Source organism: Haematobia irritans, chromosome 5 (genome assembly GCF_050003625.1).
Source record: "Haematobia irritans isolate KBUSLIRL chromosome 5, ASM5000362v1, whole genome shotgun sequence".
Lineage (NCBI taxonomy): Eukaryota > Metazoa > Arthropoda > Insecta > Diptera > Muscidae > Haematobia > Haematobia irritans.
In genome coordinates, this window is record NC_134401.1 from 109,620,639 (window position 1) to 109,639,106 (window position 18,468).

Below are 18,468 nucleotides of genomic sequence, written 5' to 3' on the forward strand. Positions count from 1 at the left end.
CCAGCGCTGAGGCCAGGAATGGACTTCGTACACAAAACTGACAACGGAACTTGGTAGAGGACATCAATACCTACAATTTGGTATACCACATGTATCTGGGAAACGCCGAGTGTAGAACAAAATTTTCCAGAAACTGTTGGACGCACTGGTGGTCAGGACACTATTTCCAGCGCTGAGGCCAGGAATGGACTTCGTACACAAAAGTGACAACGGATATTGATAGAGGGCATCAATACCTACAATTTGGTATACCACATGTATCTGGGAAACGCCGAGTGTAGAACAAAATTTTCCAGAAACTGTTGGACGCACTGGTGGTCAGGACACTATTTCCAGCGCTGAGGCCAGGAATGGACTTCGTACACAAAAGTGACAACGGATATTGATAGAGGGCATTAATACCTACAATTTGGTATACCACATGTATCTGGGAAACGCCGAGTGTAGAACAAAATTTTCCAGAAACTGTTGGACGCACTGGTGGTCAGGACAGTATTTCCAGCGCTGAGGCCAGGAATGGACTTCGTACACAAAAGTGACAACGGATATTGATAGAGGGCATTAATACCTACAATTTGGTATACCACATGTATCTGGGAAACGCCGAGTGTAGAACAAAATTTTCCAGAAACTGTTGGACGCACTGGTGGTCAGGACAGTATTTCCAGCGCTGAGGCCAGGAATGGACTTCGTACACAAAAGTGACAACGGAACTTGGTAGAGGACATCAATACCTACAATTTGGTATACCACATGTATCTGGGAAACGCCGAGTGTAGAACAAAATTTTCCAGAAACTGTTGGACGCACTGGTGGTCAGGACACTATTTCCAGCGCTGAGGCCAGGAATGGACTTCGTACACAAAAGTGACAACGGAACTTGGTAGAGGACATCAATACCTACAATTTGGTATACCACATGTATCTGGGAAACGCCGAGTGTAGAACAAAAATTTCCAGAAACTGTTGGACGCACTGGTGGTCAGGACAGTATTTCAAACGTTAAAGCCAAAAATAAACATTAAACACGAAAAGAAAAACATAACTTAAAATGGGATTTAATAACTTAAATTCTTTCATATGTTTTTTCTTTTCAATAATTATTGTTATGACATGTCGATCGTGCAAAGGGTGCATATTTAAAGCACGTGTTTCGTAAGTTATCTTCGTAACTCTGCTAAAAGTGTTATAACACATAACAAAATGGCGGACTAGTGTATAACAGATTCCATGGCATATGTGTGTAAGGTAGTTGCACTTAAAGAGCTCATTACACATATTTTTGTTTTCATTAAAAATGTAGATTATTAATTGCACATAAAATAATAAATTGATTTATGGGTAGAATAAACTACATTCATCAAAAATGTAGATTATTAATCACACATAAAATAAATAAATTGATTTATAGGAAGAATAAAATACTTCCTGCGAAAATTGAACAAAATTGTACTTCACATTTTGAGATTTGGACAAAGCGTTGTTAAAACTAGGAAAACTTATTGCCTTGGTGTACTTTATAACTACAACTCAAGAAATTGTACTCTCTCATAGAAGAAAAACTGAACCAAATATAAAGGAAAAACTATTAGCGCCAAATCATTACCATTTTTACCATACAGTAGTTCTTTTTGACAACTTTTGGGAACCGTACTAAAAAATTCTTTTGCTTTAGTTCATATTGAACTTATATGTACGGTCATTGAACTTTATATCCACACGGTTGAAAAAGACTGTTTTTCATATGTTTGGCTATAAACATTATATGTTTGGAACACAAATTTTTAAACACAATATTTTTGAGTGCAAGCATATAATGTTCATAAACTAGCATAACATGTTTGGGACATATATGTTAATATGTTAGAACATATTATGTTTCCCTGCCAACATTTTTTGAATTTGGGGACTCTTTTGAGAATCCCCACTACGTCGAAAACAATCATATACGACATCAAAAACTCGTCGGAAAAGCGCCGTCACTATTGAGAAGTTGTACCACGCCAAGTTACTACAAAAATGTTTCGCATGAGTGCAATTATTAGGTGCCTTTATAGATCAATTTAGAACGACGCCAATAAGGGACCCTCCAAACAATCAGAAAAAGTGCATTTTAAGATAGTTGTAAAAGAATCATTGTGGTCGAGTAAAACACGTTTGTTTAGATATTTATTAATTTGATTAAACATTTACAAATTCTTAAAAATATAACATTTATACCACTATCACATTACATTTAACATAATTTTTGGTATTAATGATGATGTTGAGTTACAAGTAGCGAGTTACATGTTGCTGCGTCTATCAACCAGTGTTTTTATTCCATGGAGGCAGCGTGTCTGTAAAATATCTGAAAAACAATCACTTTATTCCATTTGGAAAATCACCAAATTGTTCACCAATATACCTTTCACAATTTTAAGCGTATAATCTATGTTTTCAGAACTTTATTTTCGTTTTCATTTAATTAAAATATAACAAGCTGGTTGCGCTTGGCGTTTCACAAAAAAATGGCTTTTTTAACAGTAGGGATGGCAAATTACTTGCATGTACTTTTTGATTTACCTTTTCATGATGGTTGAAGTGACATTTACGAGTCTGTGGTAACGATGAGGTTGAAATGGAACTTTGAAATGCTGGCAGGGTTTGGGACATAAAATGTTTGTAAATATAATATGCTTGAATGCAAACATATATTAATTTAGAAATAGCCTATAAACATATATGTGTTTAGTAGCTTGGAGCGCTATTTAACAGGGAGCGATATTGAATTAAGTTGGTGGTTGTTGCTTGTTATTACAAAATTAACATTTTATTTTTCCTTGGGCAATTGATCAGCTACTTCTTTGATCCTTACAGACTGTGTGGTCCGCTGTTCGAATCCCCGTCCGGCAAAAGGTAAAATTAAAATAAAATAAAAAATCATAAAATTGAATAATTTCTTCTACAATGTTTGTATTACAGAAAAAGGTGCTAAGAACTAAAAAATCTCGTGGAAGTGAGAAAGATGTCGGGGAATATACAATTGGTCAGAAACAAAATTTTGAGCATTCAGGTCGAAAACCTATGTTGTTAGCACCTATATTACCTGTTTATTTTCATAATTCATTATGATTGAAAATATATAAATAAATAAATAAAATTTTGAGCACAATATTGTTTGGGAGAATTTTTTTAAGCATATACTATTTTTGGGTGCAAAATGCTTCCAAACATATTATATGGTCACATAATAACATATTGTTTTTTGGAAGATAACATTATTGAATTTGGATGCAAAAATACAAAATGTTTGGAACTTAGACTACCCAAACATATATTGTTTAGACCAATATGCTTTCAAACATATTATATATTGGTAGAGATCAAACATATAAATGTGTGGGCAATACCCAAAAATGTATATGCTTGAAGCAAAATATGTTTGGGAGTATATGTTACAGAAGCGATTTTTTGTGAGGGTGCACGTTTGGTTCATAAAATGTTTGATACATACTTAAAAAAAGTAAAAAATCATTGGGCTGTGGAAAATTTCCAAACCATAATAAAATTTAACTACAAACAAATAATTTCTTTGTACTACAAATAAGTTAAAAATAAGTTGTTTTGCTAAGACAGCTTAAATTTACGAATAAAAAAATTATTAACAATGTGTGTAGTATGATTCTACGTTCACATTGTGATTGAAATCTTTCGTTTTCGAGAATTTTGCCTTTCAATACAAAAGTGAGATATCAAATTATATAAACATTCATATCTAGTGTGAACATAGTACAGTAGTACGTCCTCATTGCAATTTTACTTTTTCGAGATTTGCAAATAGCATTTTCATATTAATACTATGTTCACATTATATGTCTACTTACAATGGATTTCAGTTGAAATATCTACGGATTTCGGTAGTTTTGCAATTGGATTTCAACAAAATCCACTGCACTGTCATGCACATCTATCATCTATCAGTGCAACATCTATCATCTATCAGTGCAACATCTATCTATGATAACATCTATCAGTGCAAGTCGCACCAGAGTCACCATGACATGCGAATTTTGTAGTTGTCAAAATATGAGTTGGCAACTAAAGTAATACTCGGAAAGGAACACATCTCAAGTGAATGTCACATACAGAAAAGAAGAAGAAACGAACATGGATAAATGGTAAAAAGTAAATAAACAAATACTAATTTGTTTGGATTTTGCGTTAAGGTGGGTATTAAGTTCGAGTTTAGCCGCTAAATCCGTCGTTTTGTCACGATTACTTTCCTTTAATAATCCATTTTAAGGAATACAAACTTTGTGAAAATTTGCTTTGGGCTCTATGTATAAATTTATGTTTTTTTTGCTGATTTAGTTTTCACTTTAGCGGCTAAACTCGAACTTAGTACTCCCCTTAACTCTCGTGGAATGTGTAATATTCGAAGGAGACGATTCGGCCACTGAGTCGATCTAGCAATGTCTGTGAACAAAATGTGTAATCAAAGGCGAGGTCGCAATTTTAATTCAATCCATCCAAAAGTTTCATCAATCATGGAGGGGGCAATATTATGGTCTGGAGGTCATTTTCTGGACAAGTTATTGACCCGAGTCTTCAAAAACATTTGCCTCATATAATATTGCCATAACAATCCCGAGAAATCCGTCTGCATGGATTATTCAACGCGATCACGATCCCCGTATCAAACAGCATGGCTATGGTATCAACTATTAACATTTATCGTTAAAAGTTACAAAACTGCAAAGATTTTTAAATGTATGAGACACTTATGGTGTTTTCTTTTCTGAAAAAATTGATTTGCCTTAATTTTGTCAGTACAGAATGCACATTTTTAAAATGTTGCCAGCAACCTAAAAAAATGCTATAATTTCAGCGGGCTGAAAAGAAATCAAAGGAGAAAACAGGGCAATCGCAGCACTCTCATTTGTCGGCAGTGCTGAAAATTCCCGCAATTTGCATTTTCGCACTTTTGCCTATTGGCCATAGTCCAACAAGATGTTCTTTCCTGTAAAGAAGTCGAATCACTTAACTGTAAGGTTAAATGTTTATCCATTGTTGGACAAGGGAAAACCCAAAAAATCTTTGCCCTCAATACAATATTTTTTTCAGTGTGTTTATTCGAATCATGTGAAAACCTGAATAAGTGAGAAATTATAAATCTTTTTTAATGGCCTTTGTTTAATTTTAAATTATTTATAAGGATCGATCTTATGTTTAAAGTTGTACATTATTATACCCTCCATCATAGGATGGGGGTATATTAACTTTGTCATTCCGTTTGTAACACATCGAAATATTGCTCTAAGACCCCATAAAGTATATATATTCTGGGTCGTGGTGAAATACTGAGTCGATCTAAGAATGTCCGTCGGTCCGTTTGTTGATATCACGCTAACTTCCGAACGAAACAAGCTATCGACTTGAAACTTGGCACAAGTAGTTGTTATTGATGTACGTCGGATGGTATTGAAAATTGCATATCGGACCAATTTTACGTATAGCCCCCATATAAACGGACCACCAGATTTGGCTTGCAGAGCCTCTTGGAGGAGCAAAATTTGCCCGATTCGGTTCGTGGTGAAAGTATAAGGTCTCTAACAACCATGCCAAAATTGGTCGATATCGGTCCATAATTACATATAGCCCCCATATAAACCGATCCCCAGATTTCACCTCCGGAACCTCTTGGAGGAGCAAAATTCATCCGATTCGTTCGAAATTTGGTACATTGCGTTGGTATATGGCCGCTAACAGCCATACAAAAATTGGTCCATATCGCCAAAAATAATCTATCAAAACTTTATTGCTATAGAAAATATTGTCAACATTTTATTACTATAGAAAATTTTGTCGAAATTTTATTTCCATAGAAAATTTTGTCAAAATTTTAGTTCTATAGAAAATTTTGTCAAAATGTAATTTCTATAGAATATTTTGTCAAAATTTTATTTTTATAGAAAGTCGAAATTTTATTTCTATAGAAAATTTTATCAAAATTTTATTTCTATAGAAACTTTCCTCAAAATTTTATTACTACAGAAAGTTGTGCAAAAATTTTATTTCTATAGAAAATTTTGTCAACATTTTATTTCTATAGAAAACTTTGTCGAAATTTTATTGCTTTAAAATTTTTTCTCAAAATTTTCTATAAAAAATTCTCTCAAAGTTTTGTATCTTTTCTCAAAATTTTATTTTATTTTGTCAAAAAAAAAATTATTGAAAGTTTTTTCAAAATATTATTTCTACAGAAAATTTTATCAAAAAAGAAATAAAATTTGTCAAAATTTTATATTGTGGATGACATTCTTTGCTGAAGTTTCTATACAATCCATGGTGGAGGGTACATAAGATTCGGCCTGGCCGAACTCAAAGCCGTATATACTTGTTAATTTTCTTCGGATGAAATATATTTATATCTTTTTAGGATCGTTTTTAACAAATTGGAACCTAAACTTTTTTGCCATGTTTCTTCCATTATATTAGCATTTTATTTATTATACATATTTCTTTATATCCATATTTGTACTTAATAAATACATACAGTATGTCAAGAAAGTGTTTTGACAATAGGATAAAAATTATGTTTTATTCCAAAATTAAATATAATTTAATTTTAAAAAATATTTTATTATGTATTTTGCAAAACAACAACTCGATTTTTACTTCAATTATTTCTGGAATTTTAAATATTTGGCAATGTCAAAAGACTTTCTTGACATACTGTACATACATACATATGTTCTCGCATTGTTATAATTATACCACCATTTTCATGAAGCTCCGTTAGCTAAAGAACTTTAAAATGTTGCCTAAATAGAACATACGCCAGTTAACAACTTAACTGTCGAAAATTTTTTCAGTTTAGATTTTTCTTTCTGTTAACTGAAAGTTAAATCCTAACGAAGCTAAATGAAAATGGCCGTAAATTGTAATTTATTCATTTTTAGGAGTCAATGAAAAACAAGTAAAGGGTGCATGCATGCATCCCGAAAAATGCACTGTTTGGTGTGGTTTGTACGCTGGTGGAATCATTGGACCGTATTTTTTCAAAGATGCTGTTGGACGCAACGTTACGGTGAATGGCGATCGCTATCGTTCGATGCTAACAAACTTTTTGTTGCCAAAAATGGAAGAACTGAACTTGGTTGGCATGTGGTTTCAACAAGATGGCGCTACATGCCACACAGCTCGCGATTCTATGGCCATTTTGAGGGAAAACTTCGGAGAACAATTCATCTCAAGAAATGGACCGGTAAGTTGGCCACCAAGATCATGCGATTTGACGCCTTTAGACTATTTTTTGTGGGGCTACGTCAAGTCTAAAGTCTACAGAAATAAGCCAGCAACTATTCCAGCTTTGGAAGACAACATTTCCGAAGAAATTCGGGCTATTCCGGCCGAAATGCTCGAAAAAGTTGCCCAAAATTGGACTTTCCGAATGGACCACCTAAGACGCAGCCGCGGTCAACATTTAAATGAAATTATCTTCAAAAAGTAAATGTCATGGACCAATCTAACGTTTCAAATGAAGAACCGATGAGATTTTGCAAATTTTATGCGTTTTTTTTTAAAAAAAAGTTATCAAGCTCTTAACAAATCACCCTTTATATACGGCCGTAAGTTCGGCCAGGCCGAATCTTATGTACCCTCCACCATGGATTGCGTAGAAACTTCTACGAAAAACTGTCATCCACAATCGAATTACTTGGGTTGTGGTATCTTAAAACTTCTTAACATCGTTTTCTAAATTGTGAGTTAGTCCATACGTGGTATATATTAGAAAAAAAGTTATGTATAGTTAAGTCTACAAATAATTACAAATCGATATGGACTTTTTGCACGGTACGTAGAGAGCCAGAATTGAAATATGGGGGTCGCTTATATGGGGGCTATATACAATAGGGCTGTTTTCTTTTTGCACTGGATGCAACATTTGTATGAGCTATCCAGAACATCGTTGCACTGGTGTTCTATCCAGAACATCTCATCAGTGCAAGTCGCGCCGATGTTGCCAGATTTTATTTTGATAAAGGGACGCTTCATCGATTCACAATAGCAATTTATTGTGACTAATTTGTCGAAAAACATGAAATTCAAAGTGGTACAGTGTCATAAATAATCGCAGCATTAAATATTTATTACTAATTGGAACATTTCATACATTAAAAATGCAAGATTTCACTTCTTTTCTGTGATTGTTTTTAAACAGCTGATTTCACTGTTGCATATTTTTGGAGATGTCCTGGATAAACGAGTACTCTGTTTTCTTTTAGTCCTTCACGGCTTAGCATATCCAGTGCTAAAAGAAAACAGCCCTAATTATGAACTTGATATGGACCAATTTTTGTGTGATTGGAAATCGATTTATCTGAGGGATATATAACTATAGACCGATATGGACCTAGTTAGGCATGGTTGTTAACGACCATATACTAGCACAATGTACCAAATTTCAACTCACTCGGATGATTTGGCTTGGTACATTGGCTCCTCCAAGAGGCTCCAAAGCCAAATCTCGGGATTGGTTTATATGGGGCTATATATGATTATGGACTGATATGGACCACTTTTGGTACGGTTGTTAAATATCATATACTATCACCACGTACCAAATTTCAAGCAGATCGGATGAATTTTGCTTCTCCAAAAGGCACCGGAGGTCAAATCTGGGGATCGGTTAATATGGGAACTATATATAATTATGGACTGATAGGAACCAATTCCTGCATGGTTGTTGGATACCATATACTAATATCACGTACCAAATTTCAACCGAATGGAAAGAATTTTGCTCTTCCAACGGGCTCTGGAGGTCAAATCTGGGGATCGGTTTATATGGGGCCTATATATAATTATGGACCGATACCGACCAATTTTTGCATGGGAGTTTGAGGCCATATATTAACACCACGTACCAAATTTCAACTGAATCAGATGAATTTTGGTCTTCCAAGAGGCTCCGGAGGTCAAATCTGGTGATCGGTTTATATGGGGGCTATATATAATTATGGACCGATGTGGACCAATTTTTGCATGGATGTTAGAGACCATATACTAACACCATGTACCAAATTTCAGCCGGTTCGGATGAAATTTGCTTCTCTTAGAGGCCTCGCAAGCCAAATCGGGGGATCGGTTTATATGGGGGCTATATATAATTAAGGACCGATGTGGACCAATTTTTGCATGGTTGTTAGAGACCATATTCTAACACCATGTACCAAATTTCAGACGGATCGGATGAAATTTGCTTCTCTTAGAGGACTCGCAAGCCAAATTTGGGGGTCCGTTTATATGGGGGCAATACGTAAAAGTGGACCGATATGGCCCACCATCCGACATACATCAATAACAACTACTTGTGCCAATTTTCAAGTCGATAGCTTGTTTCGTTCGGAAGTTAGCGTGATTTAAACGGACGGATATGCTCAGATCGACTCAGAATTTCACCACGACCCAGAATATATATACTTTATGGGGTCTTAGAGCAATATTTCGATGTGTTACAAACGGAATGACAAAGTTAATATACCCCCATCCTATGGTGGAGGGTATAAAAAAAAAAAATAAATAGAATAAAATAAAATAAATATTGTAAATAGTTTATTATTTAGTATAAAGGTGGGTATTAAGTTCGAAACAGTATAAAATTATACCTCTGATGCAAAATGGCGGCTAACTCGAAAAAGATAACTTACAGATTATCTACACAATTATTGAAATTCAAGATTGCTCATTGTCTTAATTTTACGGTTCTCCGTGAATTTTAATAGAAGACTGAATGTTCCCTTTAAAGCCGATGAAGAATGTAAAAACTTCAATTTCTTTTACATTGTCGTCAAATTTCCATGAAATTTCGTAGTTTGAAAGAAAAAAATGGAGCTCAGAAAAGCACGAATGCCTTTGCGGTGAAATTTAAAATTGTTAAGAAATTCAGATCTGTTTTGTGAGAAACACGGATTTATTAATTATTTACGCTTTCTTTGTGTTAATTTTTTCCTGTTTTTAGTTAGATTAACAAACGTACACAAAAAATTATTAGAGTTGAAACTTTCTCAAAACTCAATATTCCCATTAAGTAAAATACGTTTAAATTGGCTTTAGTAACCTAGAGGGTTCACTGATTTTGAGTGTTTGGCGAAAATAGTATTTTTAATGGTTACTTTTCATTAATAGGTGGCTTAGCACCTTCTGTACATCAACATCGGTACAAACAACAATCGATCGTTTTTTGAATAATTCCTTGTCTACGTCTGAATGTTTTTGCAATTGAATACCAAGTGTGTCATCATTCTCCAAAGCAACAAATATGCGACCAGATACGATAATTCGGATTGTTGAAGACCACCATTATGCCCAATGAGTGCCACACAAAAGACAATTGAGTATTACAAGTTTGCATTCCATTTTCAAATGAATACTTCCATTGGAACATCCGAAATTATTTTAGCTTTGACGGCGGCAGTGGAAGCTAGATTCATTTTTGTAATCTTTTTTCAACTTCACTGTTGAGTTGTTCAACGAGTCTGTTTTGTTTTTGTTTTGCCTCATCTCAATAAAGCTTGTGGAAAGGTAGACAGCAAACCCTCAATGAGTTATTATTTCGAGAAATAATAACTCTTTCGTTTATGGTTTAAATTTATTATTAATTTTCTACCGCGTATTTTTATTTGTAAACAATACATTGGTTTTGACAGCTGGGGGCCAAGTGTTGCCAATCAAAATCGAAATTTGAACTGATAACATTTTTGCGTTTTCTTTTAGCACTGGTTATCAGTGCAAAAAGAAAACAGCCCTATTGTGCTCAAAATTTTATTTATTTATTTATATATTTTCAATCATAATGAATTATGAAAATAAACAGGTAATATAGGTGCTAACAACATAGGTTTTCGACCTGAATGCTCAAAATTTTGTTTCTGAGCAAATGTATATTCCCCGACATCTTTCTCACTTCCACGAGATTTTTTAGTTCTTAGCACCTTTTTCTGTAATACAAACATTGTAGAAGAAATTATTCAATTGTATGATTTTTTTTATTTTAATTTTACCTTTTGCCGGACGGGGATTCGAACAGCGGACCACACAGTTTGTAAGGATCAAAGAAGTAGCTGATCAATTGCCCAAGGAAAAATAAAATGTTAATTTTGTAATAACAAGCAACAACCACCAACTTAATTCAATATCGCTCCCTGTTAAATAGCGCTCCAAGCTACTAAACACATATATGTTTATAGGCTATTTCTAAATTAATATATGTTTGCATCCAAGCATATTATATTTACAAATATTTTATGTCCCAAACATAATATGTTCTAACATATTAACATATATGTCCCAAACATGTTATGCTAGTTTATGAACATTATATGCTTGCACTCAAAAATATTGTGTTTAAAAATTTGTGTTCCAAACATATAATGTTTATAGCCAAACATATGAAAAACAGTCTTTTTCAACCGTGTGGATATAAAGTTCAATGACCGTACATATAAGTTCAATATGAACTAAAGCAAAAGAATTTTTTAGTACGGTTCCCAAAAGTTGTCAAAAAGAACTACTGTATGGTAAAAATGGTAATGATTTGGCGCTAATAGTTTTTCCTTTATATTTGGTTCAGTTTTTCTTCTATGAGAGAGTACAATTTCTTGAGTTGTAGTTATAAAGTACACCAAGGCAATAAGTTTTCCTAGTTTTAACAACGCTTTGTCCAAATCTCAAAATGTGAAGTACAATTTTGTTCAATTTTCGCAGGAAGTATTTTATTCTTCCTATAAATCAATTTATTTATTTTATGTGTGATTAATAATCTACATTTTTGATGAATGTAGTTAATTCTACACATAAATCAATTTATTATTTTATGTGCAATTAATAATCTACATTTTTAATGAAAACAAAAATATGTGTAATGAGCTCTTTAAGTGCAACTACCTTACACACATATGCCATGGAATCTGTTATACACTAGTCCGCCATTTTGTTATGTGTTATAACACTTTTAGCAGAGTTACCAAGATAACTTACGAAACACGTGCTTTAAATATGCACCCTTTGCACGATCGACATGTCATAACAATAATTATTGAAAAGAAAAAACATGATATTAATTGTAAATATGTAATAAATGATCATTGTACATATGAAAGAATTTAAGTTATTAAATCCCATTTTAAGTTATGTTTTTCTTTTCGTGTTTAATGTTTATTTTTGGCTTTAACGTTTGAAATACTGTCCTGACCACCAGTGCGTCCAACAGTTTCTGGAAATTTTTGTTCTACATTCTGTGTATAAATCGTTGTTTTTAAGCACGGAAATACATAAATTTCATTAAATATTCTGTCTGTCCGTCTTATATTAATTCAGTTTTTGTCGTCTCTGTGTCACCATGTTATTTTTTCGATAACCCTGTTATCGAAAGTTAGCGACGTCGCTATCTTCACGCAGGTAAAAAATCCTATAAACAATCATTCATGCCTTGGGTGAAGATTGTATCCGGAATCAATGTAATCTGAGACAAAGATATAAAATGGAGATTAGTACCCAGGAAGTTCGTTTGGCCCCACCCGGAGGACCAGTATTGAAAAATGGCTGTGAAGCAAACTATTGTAACCAACAACCACAACAGGGATGCCAACGATCACAGCATCACAATAATGGACTTTTTAACGATGTAATGGAAATGTTTAGCAAATGTTTCTTTTATCAAAACCCCAATAACCGGTGGTCTCTTCCGGCCTGTGATAATCTTTTCACGGAATACTATCAAATTGATAGTTTGCAACAATTAAAAATGAAATTAAATGAGGTTAAGAGTAAACTTAACGACTATGTTATTGAGGAATGGTCCTTGCACACAAGACGCAAGGATCCTGCAGGTAGGTATCCCATATTGGTCTACAAATTATTGTTATTATTAACAAGTATTTTAAACACCTATTACATTGCTATACAGGTGAAGTTCCCTGGCGTTTGAAATCCGAAATTAAGGCTGAATTTGTGACTATTGCTTGGTGTAAGATATTTGAATGCCTTAATCGATTTCCCTCGTTGGTAACAAGTGGTAATATTAACTCACTACATCTATGCGAAGCTCCTGGGGCTTTTATTGCAGCTCTGAATCACTACTTGTACTCCAGATTTGACAAGGATGAGGTGAGTGTAAATAGGGCTAAGAACCGTTATCTGCTGTACTCTAGGTGCACGACCATGATTCCCCACGTCGTTCAGTAGAAAGCGAAACTTAGTCTTTTTAGGATAGGAAATGCCACATTCCGAATCTCTCTCTACCCTATATAAATCCTGGAGATTTTTTTATCTCCTGGACTATACACCTTACAAGGTTTTATAATGTCGGCGTCGGTATCCCTAAAATTATTTCAGAATCTGAATAAAAGTCTGCTGAATTATTAGACTTATAAACACTTATACTATTTAACTTCTCTCTCTTTCTCCAAGGTCCAATGGAAATGGCTGGCCACAACTTTGAATCCCTATTACGAAGGCAATCCAGTCAAGAAAATGATTATGGATGATCGTTTCATGTTGTACACCCTAGACAATTGGCTCTTCCATAAGGATTTCACTGGAAATATAATCGATAATGGAAACATTGAACATATGAAAGAACAGTGTCAGCGGCGTATGGGCGATGTACATCTAATAACGGCTGATGGTTCCATAGACTGTATTGATGCTCCTGATTGTCAAGAGGAAAAAGTGGCTGTACTCCATTTTGCCGAGATTATAGCTGCATTGGAAATTTTAGCCGAGGGTGGATCATTCGTAGTGAAATTATTCACTCTCTTTGAGGCATCGTCGATTAGCAAATTGTATCTATTGAATTGTGCCTTTAAAGAAGTTCATGTTTTCAAACCCTGCACTTCGAAAAGGGGAAATTCCGAAGTTTATGTTATATGTTTGAATTACCAGAAAAATTATGAGAACTTAAAAGAGATTTTAGCGAAAATGAAAGAGAAACTTAATGGAGGCAATAATATAATGTGGCCATTATTTCCAAAGGCTTGCATGCCCAGTGATTTTCTAATGCAGCATGAGATCATGTGTCGGCTATTTATGACATGTCAAATAAATGCTATCGATTCGAATATCTATACATTTGAGATCAAACAAACCAAGGCGAGTATAAAACGTTTGCAAGCTCTTAGAACTTTGGTGTGCGATGAATATTTCAAACGCTATAAGGTGAAAAAATTACCCGAGGAATTGAAAATTCTATACAAATATAAGGCAAGCATCGAAAAGGCCTATAAAACGCAAATCTATCATGGTTCTCATTCAGAGAGAGAAATGCTGAAGGAGACAACTAAGGAAGAGCAAATATTTAAATTGCGGAGTCAATTGAATGATTTGGAAAAAACGGTGATGGAAATGTCAAACACCGCAGATATAGTGAACGATTTTAATAGAAGCGACGAGAAAACATCTTTGAAGCTGACCTTATACTATGGCCAGCAATTAGAAGTTTTACAAAGTAGCTTATTCGCCAATGTTCATCTTTTTGTTATGCGTAGCAAACTAAATGAATTTCATAACACCGACGTATTATGGCTTAATAATCCTCAAGTCAATTTTCCCCAAGAAAATATCACTTGCAAGTTCAATGATTTCAATTACTCAGAGGAGGGAAGTGTTGCAATGAAATTTTCCCAACAACAGAAATCATTCTTTAAAACACTCATCGAAAATCTCATCGAACATAAACCGAAACGAATTAATTTTACAAATATGCCTTTTCTTACGCATTATGCTGCTTCCATATTACGTTATTTATCTTTACGCTGCTATGATAAGTTAACTTTCGTCTTTCATCCATCATTTGAAATTGTTTTAGAAGGATATTCGTTGGATTTCCTCAATTCCCTGGAGGAATTGAATATTGCCCTAAACAATAGTGCTGATGAATGTGACATTTTATGTTTTATAAACATATTACAGCTACATCACAATGATTTCAACAAGTCATTGACTTGTTACAACAATATGTTACTATTGCATAACTTTAAAAGTATTTTAGATCACTAAGAAACTATTTAAATTTTCCATTATTATTTTTTATTTACAATCCATTTGAAATGGTTTTCTTTGAAGAGACTCATGTGTATATAAACATTTTATATACTTTATATACTACGACGCAATGAAATGGCTTTTTTATGTAAATGAATTATTTTTTTTGTGAAAAGTAAATTTGAATTAATAAACAATAATAAACAAAACTAAAACAAGTAAGGAAATATTAAAATCGGGCGAAAGCAGTCGTTTCCAAAAACTACATCTTACAGCCTTGGCCTTTTGGTAGCAAAGTTGAAGTGCGTTAGGCAGCGTTAACATTGAGGATTTCCAAAAAGTAACAATTGCAATGATAGGTGCACATTTTAAACAAAAAAAATAGGAATTATTTGAATTTTATACGTTTTTTTATGAAATTATCAAGTCGCGTCTTTTGTTTAGACTTAAATAGATCCAACAAAAAATCCGTGAAATTAACACTTCATGAGAATTTACTATAGAAAAATTTCTTTGCCTATTTTCAGGCGTCGCAATTGTCCGCTTTATAACGCAATGGTTTAAGAAGAACAAGTATATACGCCCGTAAATTCGGCCAGGCCGAATCTTATGTACCCTCCACCATGGATTGCGTAGAAACTTCTACGAAAGACTGTCATTCACAATCGAATTGCTTGGGTTATGGTATCTTAAAACTTCTTAACATCGTTTTTTTAAATTGTGAGTTAGTCCATACGTGGTATATATTAGACAAAAAAGTTATGTATAGTTAAGTCTACAAACAATTACGAATCGATATGGACTTTTTGCACGGTACGTAGAGAGCCAGAATTGAAATACGGGGGTTGCTTATATGGGGGCTATATAGAATTATGCACTTGATATGGACCAATTTTTGTGTGATTGGGGATCGATTTATCTGAGGGCTATTTATAACTATAGACCGATATGGACCTAGTTAGGCATGGTTGTTTACGGCCATATACTAGCATAATGCACCAAATTTCAACTCACTCGGATGAAATTTGCTCCTCCAAGAGGCTCCAAAACCAAGTCTCGGGATCGGTTTATATGGGGGCTATATATGATTATGGACTGATATGGACCACTTTTGGCATGGTTGTTAAATATCATATACTACCACCATGTACCAAATTTCAACCAGATCGGATGAATTTTGCTTCTCCAAAAGGCACCGGAGGTCAAATCTGGGGATTGGTTTATATGGGGGCTATATATAATTATGGACTGATATGAACCAATTCCTGCATGGTTGTTAGATACCATATACTAACATCACGTACCAAATTCCAACTGAATCAGATGAATTTTGGTCTTCAAAGAGGCTCCGGAGGTCAAATCTGGTAATCGGCTTATATGGGGGCTATATATAATTATGGACCGATGTGGACCAACTTTTGCATGGTTGTTAGAGACCATATACTAACATCACGTACCAAATTTCAGCCGGATCGGATGAAATTTGCTTCTCTTAGAGTCTCCACAAGCCAAATCGGGGGATCGGTTTATATGGGGGCTATATATAATTATGAACCGATGTGGACCATTTTTTACATTTTTTACATCATATGCTGACACCATGACTTTCAATTCAACCGTCGAACTGAACGGACGTGTTTTCTAATAGCGGAGTATTTCATCGTAATAAGTACTTATTACGAATTTCACGTGTGGTGGAAATAATAAACCACCATGCAGCGAAATTCAAAGTCATCCACTGGGTTGCTAACTTCAGGGCCCAGTGGACGGGTAACGACTGAAGTTATAAATTTGGGCAGCGACCAAGAGTCAGGCCCAATTAGTCGACCTGTAGACGGGTCGACTGGCGGTGACACTTTGGCAAGTCGAACCTTTTCTAAGGTGACGACATCAAAAGGAGGCAATCCCTCTCGAAAGAGATTCAAGGAACGAAGAAATGCTTTGTTTATCCTAAAGAAATTAGGATCAGTCGACCCAAACACGTTGTCGGCTAAGCAAAGCGATTCCTTAAAATGGGCTCAAGGAATTCTTGAAGCTGGAAAAAGGGAACGATCACCGGATGAGCTACCATCCTCTAAACGGGATCAAAGATCGTTTGCCTCAGTTGCAAAAGACAGCCTTGTGATGGCTATTATTAATAAAGGAGCATTGGACGGTATGATTCCAAGGCAAAAATGGGGGAAAATTGAGAACGCGATGTCTGGTGTCTACTCAGAGGTGCGAAAAAAGTTTCCCGGACCAAGTCCTCGACAGCAAAATGCTGGATGGTATCAAGGACGATATAAGTTAATAGCTTCTGCAGACCAGAGGTCTATGGATTGCTTTAAAGCCGCATTGATGCTAATTGGTGAAGTTTGGGAAGGAGCCGCTTTGGAGTTAGTCGATAAAAAAGACATACCGGCTAAACCTAGAGCACATGCATGGATACCGGCAAACCCTCCTGATCCTGAGTCAATATTAGAGAGACTAAAAGGATGTAACCCAGATCTTCCAACCCCCGATTGGAAGGTTGGTCGTTTGGATGAGGTGGATGGACCAAGACGACATGCGGTGTTTATATTAAACATAGAGTCGCTGCCACATCTAGCCCAGACCCAAGGACGCGTAAGTTATGGCTTTCATGATATCCATATGAAGGTATACAAAAGCGATCAGCCAAAGGATACCGAAACGGACAAGCCTCCGGTAGAGTCAGCAGTGAAAAAATCTCCTAGCGAAGCCGAAGGAGACATAAAACCTGCAGACTATGGCGAAAATCATATGCGGGAAGTTTCTACAGGCTCAAGCCTCACCAAAGCTGAACCGCGGATTGTTGCGAGAGTTACCGAGATCTGTGAAGAGGAAGCCCTTGATGACTCAATTGAAGCGGCTGATGTGACGGTGGTTGAAAATTTGGATGGTTCTACGGTTCCTCCAGATAAATCTTCACCATTGTAAGGCCGCTTGTGCTGCCTTAAAAGTTCGATGGTGCGATGGAGGGATGGTGGTGCTGAGGTCGACCGAGACTGCAAGCTGCTCAAGATTGAGAAGGCCCACCTCGACCGTCAGTTAAGTGCTAAAAAAGAAAATTAAAAATAATTAATTAAACATTAAATAATAATTAAATAATTAAAATTAAAATAATATATATTAAAATAATAACTAATAAATAATAAAAATACTTACCAATTTGAAGGCCCGGACATACGGATTCTTGGACTTGATGCCATCCCTTTGTAATGCTCTTCTGGCACTTTTTCTTAATTGAGGCATTTTCTCTGCGCCATGAACGGTCCCTGACGGCAAGGTGAACTCTTCTTCCATCTGTCTTTCCACTTTCCGGTACGCCTGAGCTACCTCCTTCTTCATTCCATATTTGTAAGAGGTCTTGTCTGAGAGAGCGGGCTCCATTTCCACCAAACTTATAAATCGGAGCCACAAAGGGTAATTCAGAATGGACAC

General features: G+C 35.1%; 2 protein-coding genes and 1 long non-coding RNA gene across 3 annotated transcripts; 2 read left to right on the plus strand and 1 right to left on the minus strand.

Moving 5' to 3' along the window:
- Positions 1 to 2,136: 2,136 nt before the first annotated feature.
- On the minus strand, positions 2,137 to 2,602 carry LOC142237672 (uncharacterized). The gene is made up of 2 exons (XR_012722543.1): positions 2,408 to 2,602; positions 2,137 to 2,350 (listed from the first exon to the last, which is right to left on the minus strand). It is a non-coding gene; the product is annotated as an uncharacterized LOC142237672 (long non-coding RNA).
- A 1,509-nt stretch (positions 2,603 to 4,111) lies between these two features.
- LOC142241021 (uncharacterized) lies at positions 4,112 to 7,548 on the plus strand. Its single transcript, XM_075312765.1, has 2 exons — positions 4,112 to 4,167; positions 6,945 to 7,548. Exons 1-2 carry the CDS (start codon positions 4,158 to 4,160, stop codon positions 7,493 to 7,495), a joined length of 561 nt encoding a protein of 186 aa, XP_075168880.1. The 5' UTR covers positions 4,112 to 4,157; the 3' UTR covers positions 7,496 to 7,548.
- Positions 7,549 to 12,415: 4,867 nt separating this feature from the next.
- On the plus strand, positions 12,416 to 15,245 carry LOC142239175 (cap-specific mRNA (nucleoside-2'-O-)-methyltransferase 2-like). The gene is made up of 3 exons (XM_075310941.1): positions 12,416 to 12,875; positions 12,953 to 13,152; positions 13,456 to 15,245. Exons 1-3 carry the CDS (start codon positions 12,527 to 12,529, stop codon positions 15,040 to 15,042), a joined length of 2,136 nt encoding a protein of 711 aa, XP_075167056.1. The 5' UTR covers positions 12,416 to 12,526; the 3' UTR covers positions 15,043 to 15,245.
- Positions 15,246 to 18,468: the final 3,223 nt, after the last annotated feature.